The sequence below is a fragment of the Crocodylus porosus genome, unplaced genomic scaffold, assembly GCF_001723895.1.
Source record: "Crocodylus porosus isolate Cpor-Errol unplaced genomic scaffold, CroPor_comp1, whole genome shotgun sequence".
Classification (NCBI taxonomy): Eukaryota; Metazoa; Chordata; order Crocodylia; family Crocodylidae; genus Crocodylus; species Crocodylus porosus.
In genome coordinates this window covers 17715736-17729393 of record NW_017728932.1, presented here as the reverse complement: position 1 = coordinate 17729393, position 13658 = coordinate 17715736, and the positions used below count along the sequence as shown (strand labels likewise).

Sequence of the window (13658 nt, the reverse complement as noted above, 5' to 3'; positions counted from 1 at the left end):
TACCCTGGGGGGCTTTAAGAGGAGGTTGGATGAACACCTTGCTGGGGTCGTTTGACCCCAGTACTCTTTCCTGCCATGGCAGGGCGTCGGACTAGATGATCCGCTCAGGTCCCTTCCGACCCTACTAACTATGAAACTAAGGGTTTGTTGCAGTGACATTTTCATTAGTATTTCATAGCCATGCCCAGTGTGCAGTCACAGAGTACCTGGTTTTATCATCTTGGTGGCTCCTTCCTGGACCCTGATTTGTAACTGAACACAAGTTACTGTTGAAGTGTGCTACTGTGTCACTACAGTCATGAAAGGGTTTTTGCACTTCAGCCACCATTGAATAGAAGCCTTCACAAAAGCGGTATGCGTGGAGCTGCAATACATGTACTTACTGAAAATTTAAAGCTCTCTTCAATTTTAAAGAGAATCTCCATGAATAAAAAGCATCTGGATGAAGTGTCTGTGGCTTTTTTTTTTTCTTAAGGTGATCATTGCAGACTGTCTGGAGACTCAGTGGGTGACTTGTTTCCAGGAGTCAGCAGAAGTCATTCTTGGGCAAAACACTGCTTTCCTTGGAGAGCTAAAAGAAAAGGTCAGTCAATTAGCTTCCTCCTTTAAAAAACGTCTAGAATATGAGGTTCTATTTCCACTGGGTAGCCATAATAGCAAACGTTGCTACTTTATGAAGGCCTATTGCCTCTCCAGATCCCCTATTTAGGGGGCATCTCTGTAACAGGTAATTTTAAAGATGGTGTGAAATGTGTGTGAATAAGCATTTGTCTGGGCTGGTTTAGGAACAGTGTTGGATTTAGATGCTACTTGAGGTCCCTTCCAACCCTGTGATTCTCTGTGGGTTTTTGAATCATTTAGCCCTAATCCTGTAACATGCACACACAGTACCGCTAATGACAGTGGAGAGCGGCATTTACTACTGTGTGCACAGCCCCTGTTGAGGGCAGTGCTTCCTTTGTTAAAATGAATGTGCAGGGTGTATCTGAGAAACTTCAGACCTGTTTGCAGGAATTTGACATTTTTTTTTTTAACCCTTGCTGAACTGGTAGGGTGTACCAGTGAGAGCTGTCCAGCCTGAGGAGTTGAGTCTCTTTAGGCGTTTAGCTTTTTCTTCAAAACAGCCTAAGTTCACGTCAGTCATGTCCCTTCTCTCTGACCTGCTGTCTTCTACAGGGGTGGATTGTATCTGCCCAGGAGTCAGGGCAGGGTTCTCTGCTCTTGTTGTCTGTCCCCTGCAGGATTATTCTCTGTCTGAGCATTGTCTGTAGACTGCATTCTTTTTCCCCAAGCTGCTATGTCTAACAGCTGAGATTTTCCTTGCTGTCATGAGGACCAGCAGATATTCCAGCTGCTTAGTGAGCCCTGGCTTCACAGCCTTAGCTGGGAGGCTGCTGATTAGTTGCAGGAGGCACTGGTGTCCAACTGTCCTTGAACAGTCAAAAGCATGACATTCTCTGAGTACCGTAAAAGGAGCGGCTGGATTTACGTTGTTGCACCCAGCTAAGCATTCAGGAGTCTTGAAGAGTTTCGTTCATGTTTCTCGATATGAAGAAATGTCAAGTGTGTTCTTAAAAGCTTGTTTAAAGCAAAGCTGACTAAATAACCTAGGTTGCAACTAAGCCAGAAACCTTGCTGTCTGTTTGGTTGTTCGCCTTAGCATTGGATCATTTCCACGGCCAATTTTACTGACGCTGCTTAGCAGAATGAATTTTTGCGAGCCCTACAAAAATAATAGTTTTTTAAATGGATCGTTTGCTGAGAGGAGTTTTAAAAGTCTTTCCCATCAGATCAGAACAATTTTAGGGTAGGCTATAAACCATTTAAACTTCAGTAAAAAAGACAGCATATTCTTCCATTTATTTGTGCCTCTTTTCTACCACAGCTCATTTCCCTTTGAAATGGTTGGGTGTCAGTCTGAAACACCAGGCAGGTCATTATTAAGCCAAGTATATTCAAAACTGACCTACGTTAGCTCCTGCCGGACCCCATCTCTGATATAAATCCTGCTGTACAGGCCAGCCAACATATTTTTAGCTGTCAGCTATATAAATTATCTGATTATTTTGGAAGCAGAGTAGCGAGTGACTCACCTGTTCCCCGTGAGGTGTGTTGATGGTCATTATCATGATTAAATTTGCGTAGTTGGTTTTTTTTTGTTTTTTTTTTTTTCATTTTAACTCCCTGTTTTCAGTTATCCTAACTCTCATTTGTCAGCCATGCTTAGTCTCTGCCTGAGTCTGAGCAAGACTGCTTTGGCCATTTTTGAGTCCAAGGAGAATTGCAGGGAGTGAATTAATTACCAAAGAAACAACTTGCAGTGCTTTTTCTGAAGAGCTGTTTAGTGGAAAGGGCTAAGGGTAAAAAGCTGAAGTGTAGCTTGGTGGAGAAATACCTCTGTGTTCCACAGAAAACTGGTTTTGATTTGACAGTTTTATGGGCCTTTAAAATTTTGCTTGGTATGCTTGCAGTACTTTCTGGTCTGGCCTCTTTCCCTGGAGGGCCTAGTACGATACCCTCTGGAGTCAGTGGAAGTCTTTCAGTTAATTTTGGTGGGCATTGGATGACGGCAGGAAAGGCCATTTTGCACTTATTCTGCAGGCTCTTTCATCTGATCTGCTGTGTCCAGGCCTTGTTGCCAAAGCTTTTGGGGAAACGCAGGGCCCTGTCTAAAGAGGCAACTGGTCCAGTAATGGCAGCATTCCCTTTTGTCCTACTGATTAAGCTGGAAGTGCAGTCTAGGTCTTGAGTGTGGTGAGAGTAGCATCTCATCCTTTAGGCCCTGGAGACAGTTAGGAAAAGAATCACTTGAGGAATGGATGTGCCTAATTGTGCAGCCTGTAGAACTGGGCTCCTGCTTGCCACCTATGTTACCTTTCTGCAGGTGACCATGGAAGGAGCCAGGCAGGTGTGGGGTAGTGCTTCCTGAAGTACTGAGACACAAATAGGGAATGCATGGTGCAGCAGCAGTTTGAGGGAACGGGCAAGGCCTTGACCTACAAGCTGCAAGATGTAGGTTCAACTCCTGGGTCTGACAATTGCATGCTTTCTGCATAATGAAGACATTCATACCTATTTACTGATATCACACAGGGGCTATGGGATTTAAAGAAATCTCTGTACTTTTTTGTTGTTGTTGCTGTTGGGTGCTTTGTCTTGTCATTTTAAGAGTCTTTGAATGATGCAGAATATGCATCACTTGTGCAGTTCCCTTTCAAACGTCCTAAAACGCAGAGATGTGCAGGCTGAATGCAGACTCATTAGATAAACACAGAAACTGAATACGTCTAAGACTGAGTAGTGAAATGGCTGGCGAGCTGTTGGCACTTCAGTCACTGTAATTAAGCATCACATCTAACCCCGGGTAAGAAGCACCAAGGGAACTTCATATTGGTTCGGGCAAACCAAGGACAGCTGTGTATCGCATCATGTGGCCAATCCAGAGTTCTCTCCTTTTGGACTAAAAACTTCATATTTTAAAAATTAAAATTCAGCAACAGTTTCGGAGCCCAAAACAATCTGCTGGAAGACTAGTCCTCCAAACACCCCAAATACTTTTACTGAACTCTTATTTTCCATTGACTTACCTAGTCTGTTTCAATTTTACCTCAAGCTCTACAAAACCCGAGTCATTCTGAGAGTGGATGGTGGAGCTGGAAACTTGCAATGCCATCAACTCATGCCTTTGTCTTTATCCTCACAGAATGAGCAGGCATTTGATGAAGTGCTCCAAAATGCCCTCTTCAACACATTTGAGTTCAAGATTCGAGTCAAGCTGGAGACTTACAACGTAAGTACCCCCACCAGGCAGACAGGGCATATAGCTTGCAACATCTAGATCAGTCTTCATAGGAAATGGCTTCCTCCTTTTACATTATTTATGGGGAAAGATCAGCCTCCAGGGGTTTCCACTGACATTCAGCACTATTTGTCCTGAGTATGGGAGCGTGGAAGGAAAGAAGGGCCAGAGTCACTTTGTGACGCTACTTCTTTCTGTGATAAACAAAATCTAGCTTGTTGCTTTGTTTTCATGTGATATAAAGTCTGGGAGCCAGAACTTCATGCTTGAATTGACTCTGTCAAGGGTAATGAAGCCACATGGAACAAGGAGAGCCTAGAACAAAGGGCCTCGGGCACAGAACCCTCCTCTGCTCTTACGTACCACTTTTCTCTTTCAAAGGACGAGTCCCGGATTAAAGCTACCGCGATAGACGTGAAGCCTGTGAGCTACAAAGAACACTGCAAGAGGTTGATCACGAGCATCAGAAAAAATGCGCAGCAAGGATGAAAGAAGGAAGGGTGGTGGTGATCGAGCTGGAGCTAGAACATTCACAGAATAACTAAAGAGCTGGACTTGGGGTGATTTAAAAAATCAATTTACGTGGCAGTTTGGCATTAGTTACACAGCGCATAGGAGTCTGTCTAGTGGGCTAAATGATTTCATGGATTCCCTCGTGCAGTTATGCTACTAGTGTAACTGCAACAAATGGCCATGCCAGCATTGACTATTAAACTATGATGGAGCTGAAGAGGAATGTCTAGACAAAACAGCATTGGCTCCTATAGGCATACTGACCTGTTAAGATTTCATTACCTTTAGACAAGGCGTACACATGTCTGAAGTAACTTTTTCTTCTTCATAGATTTAAAGCCAGATTACATAACCAGTATGTTTTACATGCAAGACACTTGTGACAACCATGGCACTTTGACTTGTTCTGCAGAGGGTAGGAGGGAGAGTGTCGTGCAGCTTTCTGATGTAGACCACGGAGAACAGGTCTATTAGCACGAGGCAGTCCTCTTCCCTAGAATTCAAAGGCTTTTCTCTTTCCACAGGTGCCATGGAGTTGTTAATGCTTGGAATGGCAATATGGTAGAATTATTAATCAAAGACGTATCTCTTATATCTGAAGAATATCCTTCCTTCAGGGCTTAATAGTCTGAGTCAGATGGGTCTGATATTAATCAAAATTGTCTCTTCTGAGGAAGGCTGATAAGCATTGACTCTCCATCCCCCAGGGAAATCTAGGCAACTACAAAGCATTGCTTTAGTTTTCACTTCAATTAATATTGTGTTCTTGGCTGCTGATAGCTCACGCTCCCTACCTATACATATTTCTTACGTTTGTGTACGCAGTTTCTTTGGTTTTGTTTGTTACTGTTAATCGGAAACATGTCTTTAAATGGGGGGGAGCTTTATTTTACAGCTTTGTTTCAATAAACAGTATTTAGTTTCTGCATAGTGTATTCTGCTTTCTTTGAACACCAAAGACTTCTCATTACTGGAAAGCAATTAATTAGCTTCCATAATAAGCATTCACTTGGGGAAGATGTTACCTTATTACGAACTCTAAGGTTAGACTGAGGAATGGAGATCTGCCTAATGTTGGCAGCATGGAAATGCAGTGATATTTTCACCGTTTCTGTGCCTGAGAATGCTGATGATTTGGCACTTCTGGGATTTTTATTGACGTTTACACAGCAGTCTAAAACTAACCAGGCTTTGAGATTTGTACAGACAGTGAGCTAGTACAGAAAACAGTAATTATGCTACTGGGCTTTTCAGTCAGCAGAGCATGCTAGCTCTGTGTGCTCCTAATCACATTAATTATGTGTTCCCCGGCTGCAGCTCACAGTGTGGCATTTGCTGCGCAGCTCCAAGCAACCAGGCGGTATTGCACTTGGTGTGGTAGCAAAACTGAATTTTATTTTGGGCACTATAGTGCCGAGGTGTCTTGTGCGTTCATCCCGTGCACTCTACCTCCGGAGAGATCCTGCTTGTCTTGTTAGTCCAGGTGCCCTTTTAATTTAGGACCTAAACGTGCTGTTTCTGATGGATGTGAAGGGCATCAATCCAGGGCCATTAACTGTATGAGCAGCCCCTTTTTGCTTCCTGGACTGTGAAGATAGTGAGTGGGTTGCATTGGTTCTTTTGCTGATGCCTCAGAATTTTTATGGAAGCACTTTTTCCCTCTGACCTTGTTTATATAGTGTTGACTAGAAAATTATGGTCTTCAACACTGCTCGGGATTGACAAATTGTGGGTTAGGAGTGATAATCTATCTACCTACTCTGTCAACTAGTCTTTTAGTTTTGCTCTTCCCTTCCATTCCCTTCCTTTCCCTCCTGAGCTGAGATTACTGAAAACAAGGTGTTAATACAGTATGAAGCTTTCCCGTGTAGCGAGTCTTTTAGGCCACTTCTCTCACTGTTCAGCTGCATCCACGCTGGAGCGTTTTACAGTACCATGTGCTCGCTTCTGACATTGCACACGCCAGTGAAGTTGGACGTCTGTCCAACTTCCCCAGAAGTTCCCCAGAAAAAGGGGCTGAACATGGAACAGTATTCCAGCATTCTCATAACACCGTACGGCCTGCCGCTCTGCGGAAGATTTTTGTAGAGCATTGTGGGAACTTGACCCGATACGCCTACTTTTAGGAGAAATGTTGTATCCCACAATTTTTTGCATAACCTGCCTTTCTTCCACTGATTTTTTTTAAATACCCATGCTCCTTCAGCAGCATCCTATAATCCGCTTTTCCGTGCCACAAGCGCAGATGCTGTGCAGATCGGCGGAGTTTTTGCGTCTCTTTTCCAGTGTCTGGTTCTCTATTTGTGGGGACTTCAGCGACTTCCACAAGCAGCTGGTTGTGCCGCAGTGAAAATGAGAACTTAAGGTGACTGGATGATGCAGACAGTGAAGCAAAGTTGCCAGGTGCTGCAGAAATTCATTGTCCATTTGTTCATGGGTACTTGTGGGACTACGAAGTGAGCGCTGGGGAGTGGGATGGCCTCACAAGGCAAACCTGGGCAGAACTTTTGAAGAAGGGGCAAAAAGCCACAGTCCTAGAGCTGTGCGCCGAGCTCATCGCAGGGAGTTGATTTGAAATTGGAGAAAGGCCTGGCAGTTGTGCTCTGGAAGCTCATGGTCCAGGCTGTTACGGGTCAGTGGGCAATGAGTTTGGTGCTGGAAGGTCTGCAGAGGGGTGATTGTCAGTCAGGTGCCTGGAGCAATGTGTAGTATGTTTTACTGCCGGGAGTTGTCTCTGGGCAATGTTCAGAAGGAGGGATTTAGCAACTTAGCGTGCAGTGGGAAAGGATGAACACAGCGGAAGACTGGGAAACAAGAAGAACTGGAGTGGCATTGAGGGGTGGAGAAATAGAAATGGAAAGAAATTTGCTAGTGCCATGTGCAGGACGATACATTTAGGGACTAAACAATTGGTGCTATAAGTTGGGAGCTCCTCCATGGGGAACTAGTGAGGAGGAGAAGTGACTGGATGTACTTGTTGATCAGAGGGGACCATAAGCCACTGGTGTGGTGCAGCTGTGAAAAAGTGAACGTGATCATAACCTATCTCAGCAAAGGTGTTTCCTGGACAGACCAGGGTGCGTTAACGCCATGCTCAGGACAATCTCGGAGTACCGATCTGGTCTCTCAACTTGGAATTCATCTTTCTTAATGTGAACAAGTACCAAGATGGGTTAGAAGTCCAGTCAGAAGAAAGGATTTCTTCCAAGAGGAAACTAAACAATGTTGGCCTGTTTAGCTTAGCCAGACAAGACTGAGAAGGAGTATGACTTTTGCCTGCGAATGCGCTGGAGGCTAAATGTACAGTTGATATACAAGCCATTTAAACACAACTCTGGCACAAGAATTGAAAGGGTTCTAAACTGGCCATAAATATGTGTAGTCTGGGAATAGATGCTTTCTAATTAGCACAGCAGTGAAGTTCCTGGAACGGCCTCCAAATAAGAGTAATGAGGACAGAGAAACCTAATGACTTCAAAGATGGAGTTGGATCCCTATGCGAGCAGGCTTATGTTATGTGTTAGTCTTTGAGAGATCGGGTTCCCTGAGCCAGAAGGTCCCTTCCAACCCTTTGCACCTTTGTGCCAGGGATCCATTTCCCTGATCTGTCTCTCTCCTTACTCCTGAGTGCATGGGCATAAAGAGGTTCTCTTCCATGGCAATGCAAGTCTTGGCAGATCGCCATAGATAGCTCACTCATCATTAATATAGGGTAGCAAAAGCAGATAAATGATGCTTGCATCGTTAGGGGAAATGGGACTTATCAGAAAGCTGCAGGATGGCCGTTTTTCCTGGACTGGCACACTCACAGTTGTGGGGATGCAATGCCATTTGTAATTCTCAAAGACCCAGCTTTATCCTTTGTTTTCCTGGCCATACAGCTGTAACCTGAACAGCGGATTGGAAAGATTTAACTTGTCTGACCAAGAGCGGGATGACTGGATATGCGTTCTGCGGACTGGAAGGACATTCATGACTAGGCTGATCTGGGAGAGCTCGCTAATTCCTACTGTTGATGTTTTGCTTTGCGCACCTGTAAAGCAAAGGGGGAAGCGGAGAAAGTGCCAAGCGACTGGATACGAGAAAAATGCACAAGTAGACATCGAGGCAAAGGGAATCCTAAGAACACATTGTGACGGTATGCTCCAGTGGGCTGCTGCGTGTTACAAGCTGTGACTGTGAATGAGCTGCGTGCACGTGTCCATGGATGTTAAATAAGTCATCAACACGTATGAATCTAGAGATTTTGGCAGGGGTGGGAGAGGAAATCAGATTTTTGTCATGACAGTCTGTTGTGGTTTTCACAGAGATAAAATGCTGAACAGTAATAAAACCAGAACCTTCTAAAACATTTAAAGCCATACCTAGAAAACCAGAATAAATGTGCTGGATCTCAGGCCCACATATGTACTTGTAACTTGCCGTGTTTGATGCCCAAGTCAAGGGGACGGGATGCTGCACTGTGCTGTGCCCAGTGCCCTGCCAGGGCCCAGGTCATATGGAGAGGATTGCCCATGCAGTGCTCTGGGGTTTTGCATCAAAAGGATATGAAGCAGTTGCTGTCTCAGGAGGTGCAGAGCATCTTGATGCTCCTCATTGTGCACCTTTTAGCCTCCTGCGTTGCTCCAGCTGGCTTTCCCTCCATTCAGCAGGCCTGAGAACAGTTTGTTCCCCCCCCCCCCCGATCAAGGTCAGCTTTTCAACAGGTATGGAGGGGGTGTGAGGGTAGCCCTGCCAAGGCCACTGTAGACAGCCAGACGGATGGTGTTTGGTTTAAGTGGTTCTCAGACAGGAAAGATAAGTGACAACTTCCTTACATTTTTCCATCAATAGATGTATAAATATATGAAGTGGACAAGATCTGCTTTGTGATAGTTCAGCAGCTCCCAGCATGGTGAATATATTGGGTCACTTTTCAAAGCCTGTGACTGAGAGCAGGAGCGGGGTGTCAGGCACAGGGCAGTAAGCATAGGTATGATGCAGTAAATATTGCTAAACACTGCTGGTCACGGAGATGCTAGCTGATATTGTCCCTGGGTGACGGCAAGGCGGGGGATGGGTGCCAGCAGCCCAGAAAATTTGTTTTGGACGTGGACTGGAAAACCCAGATTTTTTTTGTTCTTAATGTTTCCATGTTTAGTTTAAACTGTTTGTAAAAGGCATTTAGCTTAAATGACCAGTTACTGGATTGTTTGCAAAGATTATTTGAAATTGTTTATGTATTTCATTTGAATGCTTGGGTATCTGTTTCTTTTTTCTGTTTGCAGTGCATTGATTTGTTGCTAGAAATTCTGTTTGCTAGTCCTGCCAAAAATATACGTTTGGGACACTTTCTAGATTGATTTATTTTAATAACATACATTGGCAGTCATAGGCAAAAGAGAAAGCATTATAAAGCAATCTCTTCAAAAGGCAATTCTTCTGCTTCTTCCATACTGCTGTTTGTAGAGGGGGAACAACATTTGAGTCTCTTGAACAACTTTTATCTTTTCTTTTTTTTTTTTTTTTTCCAAGCTAGTACTGGTGTCTGCCTGAGCTCTCCTGTCATTAGTGAGTTTTGTCTTGGCAGCTCTGGGTTTGGTTTGACGAGGGGCTCCAAGGTCCAGGAAGGTTTTCATTGCCGCTTGCAAGGGGGTGCTGTGTACCATCCAGGCTGGCCTGGTGGCGGTAGGTCCGGGACGCAGCCCAGAACTGCTTCTTTTCACACGGTCGTGTCGTCTGTGCCTTTCAGGCCGCAGCTGTGGATTCTCTCATCGTATATATTCTTTATCCACACGCTCCCTGTTCTCAAAGGCTGAGGAAGTTGGACTTCTTTCCCAGGCAGGTTTCGTGCTATACCTAGGTCTGTCGTTTTCATAGCTGTCGCTGCACCTGGCAACAAAAGTTGCTTGGAGGGGCAGAGGCACTTCCAGGACACACACGAGAGATGACACTGTGCTTGTGGGGAAGAATAGCAAAGTTGATCACTAAGCCTTTGTAGAATATGCCAGGCCTCAGGTTGAAGGAGGAAGAGGCCGATTGCTCTTGCACACCAGTCGTGTTGCAGTATTTGACTGCAGCGATCCCACAAAGAAGCCAGCTCCAGAGCTGCACATTTGTGGACTGCCAAATAGGGAGCAAGCGCGAGTGTGTTCCCAGGGGTTTGCTAACTAGACTCTGACCCTCAGATCTCACCTTCCTCTTTGAAGTAGCACAATCTGCCTTTTTACTCGTCTCTTCTATCTGATCTGATCTATAAGTGAACGAGATTAATGTTTCTGTCACGTCCACTGTGACATCATGGTTAAGCAATTAAGAAAAAACCTAATTGTTTCCCCTTCAATTTAAATAGTTCTTGAATTCCCTCGTGTCTCTTCATGCAAAAGGAAAAAAAAATAAGATGATAATGTGATTTCTGTCTATTTCCAACGTTTTCTGCTTTCTGTTAAAAGCCCTGCGAGTCTCTGGTGTGTTGCACTGACTTTTTGAACTGCAGGTTCAAAAATGGGCCCTTCTTTTGAGGACTGTCTCTGCAAAGTATAAATATTATTGATCGAGGTATTTAATACACTAATGAAACCCACAATTATTGACTATGTAATTAATATACTGTCTAAAAGTGAAGTTTGGCAGCACATATAGAAAAACTATATTGACTTTGTGTTGTTTGGCGATGTGCCTTGGAAGTTGTATTTATAGAAAAAGAAACGGGTTCCTCTTCAGGTAATGATCGAATCCCACTTTGCAACAAACTAGGAAGCTGCTATTCCTCTTACTGACTCTCAGGCATTCATTTATCTGTGGGGGACTAACATTTCCAGCATTTGTCTTTTCCACCTATTGTACAAGCTTTTAGCACAAAGCTGCTCCTGTTAGCGTCTGGGTCTCTTCAAATGTTTTCACTGAGAGATCAGAGCTCTCCAGACAGCTTTCCATTTGTTATAAACAGATTTGCAGACAGAGCTATGCTTTACATGAACTGTTACTCCTTGGTGATGTCAGTCAGAGAAGAAAACAAGGGAAATCCAAAAGACATCTTGATAGCCCTGAAAGGAAATGACTACGAAGAGACTTCCATCAGCATAACTGCTTCTGCCATTTTTGCAGCAGACCGGGGCGCGGAGGCCACGCTTATATTACAAACAGTCTGACTTGGGTTTGAAGTGTGGCGCAGCTTTGGGTCAAGCCACCACGGTCTTTTCTTCTTCCGGGAAAGAAGGCTGAGGGCCACGGAAGAGCAATGCCGTCTTGCTGCCGGTGCACCCGCCTGCCGTTCCCTGGGTGCCGTGACACCGTCACGACATGACATGATCTAACGCTCACCCAAATGTCTCGTCCTTCGAGGGTGGTCTCTGCTGAGCTTGATCCAGATAATACGCTAACCCAGAAACTGCCAGGCCACTCTCAGGTGTCTCCCTCTGATCCAGGTGCCCACCCTCAGCCCCACTCCCTGTTGCCCTTTTCCATACTCTCTCCCATTGTTAAATTATCATAACCCACCTATAATTTGCCAGGAAATTGAAGCTCCGTTTTATAAATGGATTTAAGCTGTTTGTGCGCTGTGCAAATGTTAAACTTCTTAAGACCAGGTAAAGTTATTTACATCCAATTCAGAAGCAGATAACGAAGGGTTTTTTTTTTTTTAGATTTCAAGCAATTTAAAAAAAATTCTTCCAACTCCCGAGTGTATCAGCGATCCGGTAATTGGAGCTTGTGCTGTCATTAAAAATGACAGCTTTCTCCAATAACGCGCCTAGTGCTTGAAAATGCAGCTCACATAACCTATATTTAACTTGTATTAGCTAGAGTTTTTTTTTCAGGGGTCCCTTATTTCCGAGTCTTGGTGTGAATAGCAAGGTCCTTGTCTGGCTGAGCACCCAGCGCCTGCGCCCCTCGTTAAAACTGCAAGCTCCCAAGCAAGGGCAGAGCTGGCCTCACTCATCTCCCGGCATCGTCGCCTCGGAGAGGTTTGCTTGTGTTGTCAAACGGTCGTGAAGGCCATGCTTTTTGGAGAGAATGAGCGCCTGCAGTCCTGCCGCTCACACAAAGCCTGGCGCTTGCTTGGTTCCTATTCAGAGGGCTTCTGAAGAGCACTTTTAGCCCCAGAGCCTGCTAAACAGGCCCACCTTCTCTTTCTTTTCGTGGTCCGTTAAGAATATGAACCGAGTTGAATATTAAGGTGCCGTCCCATAATGGTGATGCTGTATCGCAATCTGCTCCCCTCCTCCGCCTGGAAGAGCTCCACACAGAACCCTCTAATTAAACAGAAAATGGTTTGTCATGTGTAACTGCCTCTTCTGAATCTAACAAACTCATTTCAAGAGATGCCAACACCATCTTTATAGCTGTTTTAATAATCTTCTCTTGAATTGGAGAGGGTTGTAACCTCGTATTTCACTTCTGCAGCTGTTGATTTTTGCAGTTTTTCTGTAGTAAGAATATTTGTATAGATTTTTTTGTGCTTGGAAATCCTCATTAGAGAAATTCTAACGGCCTCACTTTGTGCAAGCCTGCTAGGCTGCCTTTTCTAAAGCAGTACTGTTTACAGCAGGAGCACGTGCCGGCTTTTAGCGTGGAGCCCTGTCACTCACACGGCTGTCACATCAGGAGGGGGCTGGAAAGCTATGCAGCCGTTCCAGTTTGCTCAAGAATTAAGGTGTTTAGGCGGTTTAGAAAGCTAACGTCTTTCACAGACTGATGTGCATGCCACAGCCACCTTCTGCACATGCCTATAATGGACCCCATTAGCTCCTATGTTATCAAAGAGCTAGAGCGAACAGGGAGAATGCAACATACTCCTAATGCGTGAAACATAGTCCAGACAGGACAGGAATAGTATAGCAGATTACCAGGTAAAACTGGCTTTTCCGTCTTCCCATCCTTCATGCATAGCCTCCTGCCAAACTTGAGCTTTCAAGTCAGCACTCAAAGAAAGTCTCTCATTGTACGAGGCCTCTTGTTACCAGTTAAATCAGTGACTGCTTGGCAGAAAATCTGAATAGCTGGTACCATTATTTAGTACCTTCACTACTTACTGGCTTGAGCATTTGGTGTCTGTTTACCCCACTGAGCCGTGCATAGATATCGTGTCTGCTTTCTGGTGGTCCTGTGTGCTTTTATCCAACTGGATGCGGAGATCCTGCAGGGGATAATATTGGAATAACTGATACACAGCGCCTCAGAAGGCCCTGAATAATCATCTGATTTGGACAAAGACCATCTCTTGCATTATTAGAGTGAAAACTCTCCCTTGGCAGATGGCTTATGTAAGTTATCTTCGGGAGGAGGAGGACGAGGAATGTTCTTTCAGCTAATATTGCTATCAAACTTCAGCGGGGCTGTGGAAATCCTTCCTGGGTTTGTATCT

At 44.7% G+C, this 13658-nt stretch overlaps 1 protein-coding gene across 1 annotated transcript in view; it reads left to right on the top strand.

The window, feature by feature from the left end:
* The window catches only part of RPA1 (replication protein A1), a 23191-nt gene extending 17952 nt beyond the window's left edge, over positions 1-5239 (top strand). Inside the window, exons 15-17 of the mRNA XM_019545857.1 lie at positions 476-583; positions 3704-3790; positions 4181-5239. Of these exons, the coding sequence (XP_019401402.1) occupies positions 476-583; positions 3704-3790; positions 4181-4288 (303 nt within the window). The 3' untranslated portion in view covers positions 4289-5239. The remainder of the gene's footprint in view (positions 1-475; positions 584-3703; positions 3791-4180) is intronic.
* Positions 5240-13658: the final 8419 nt, after the last annotated feature.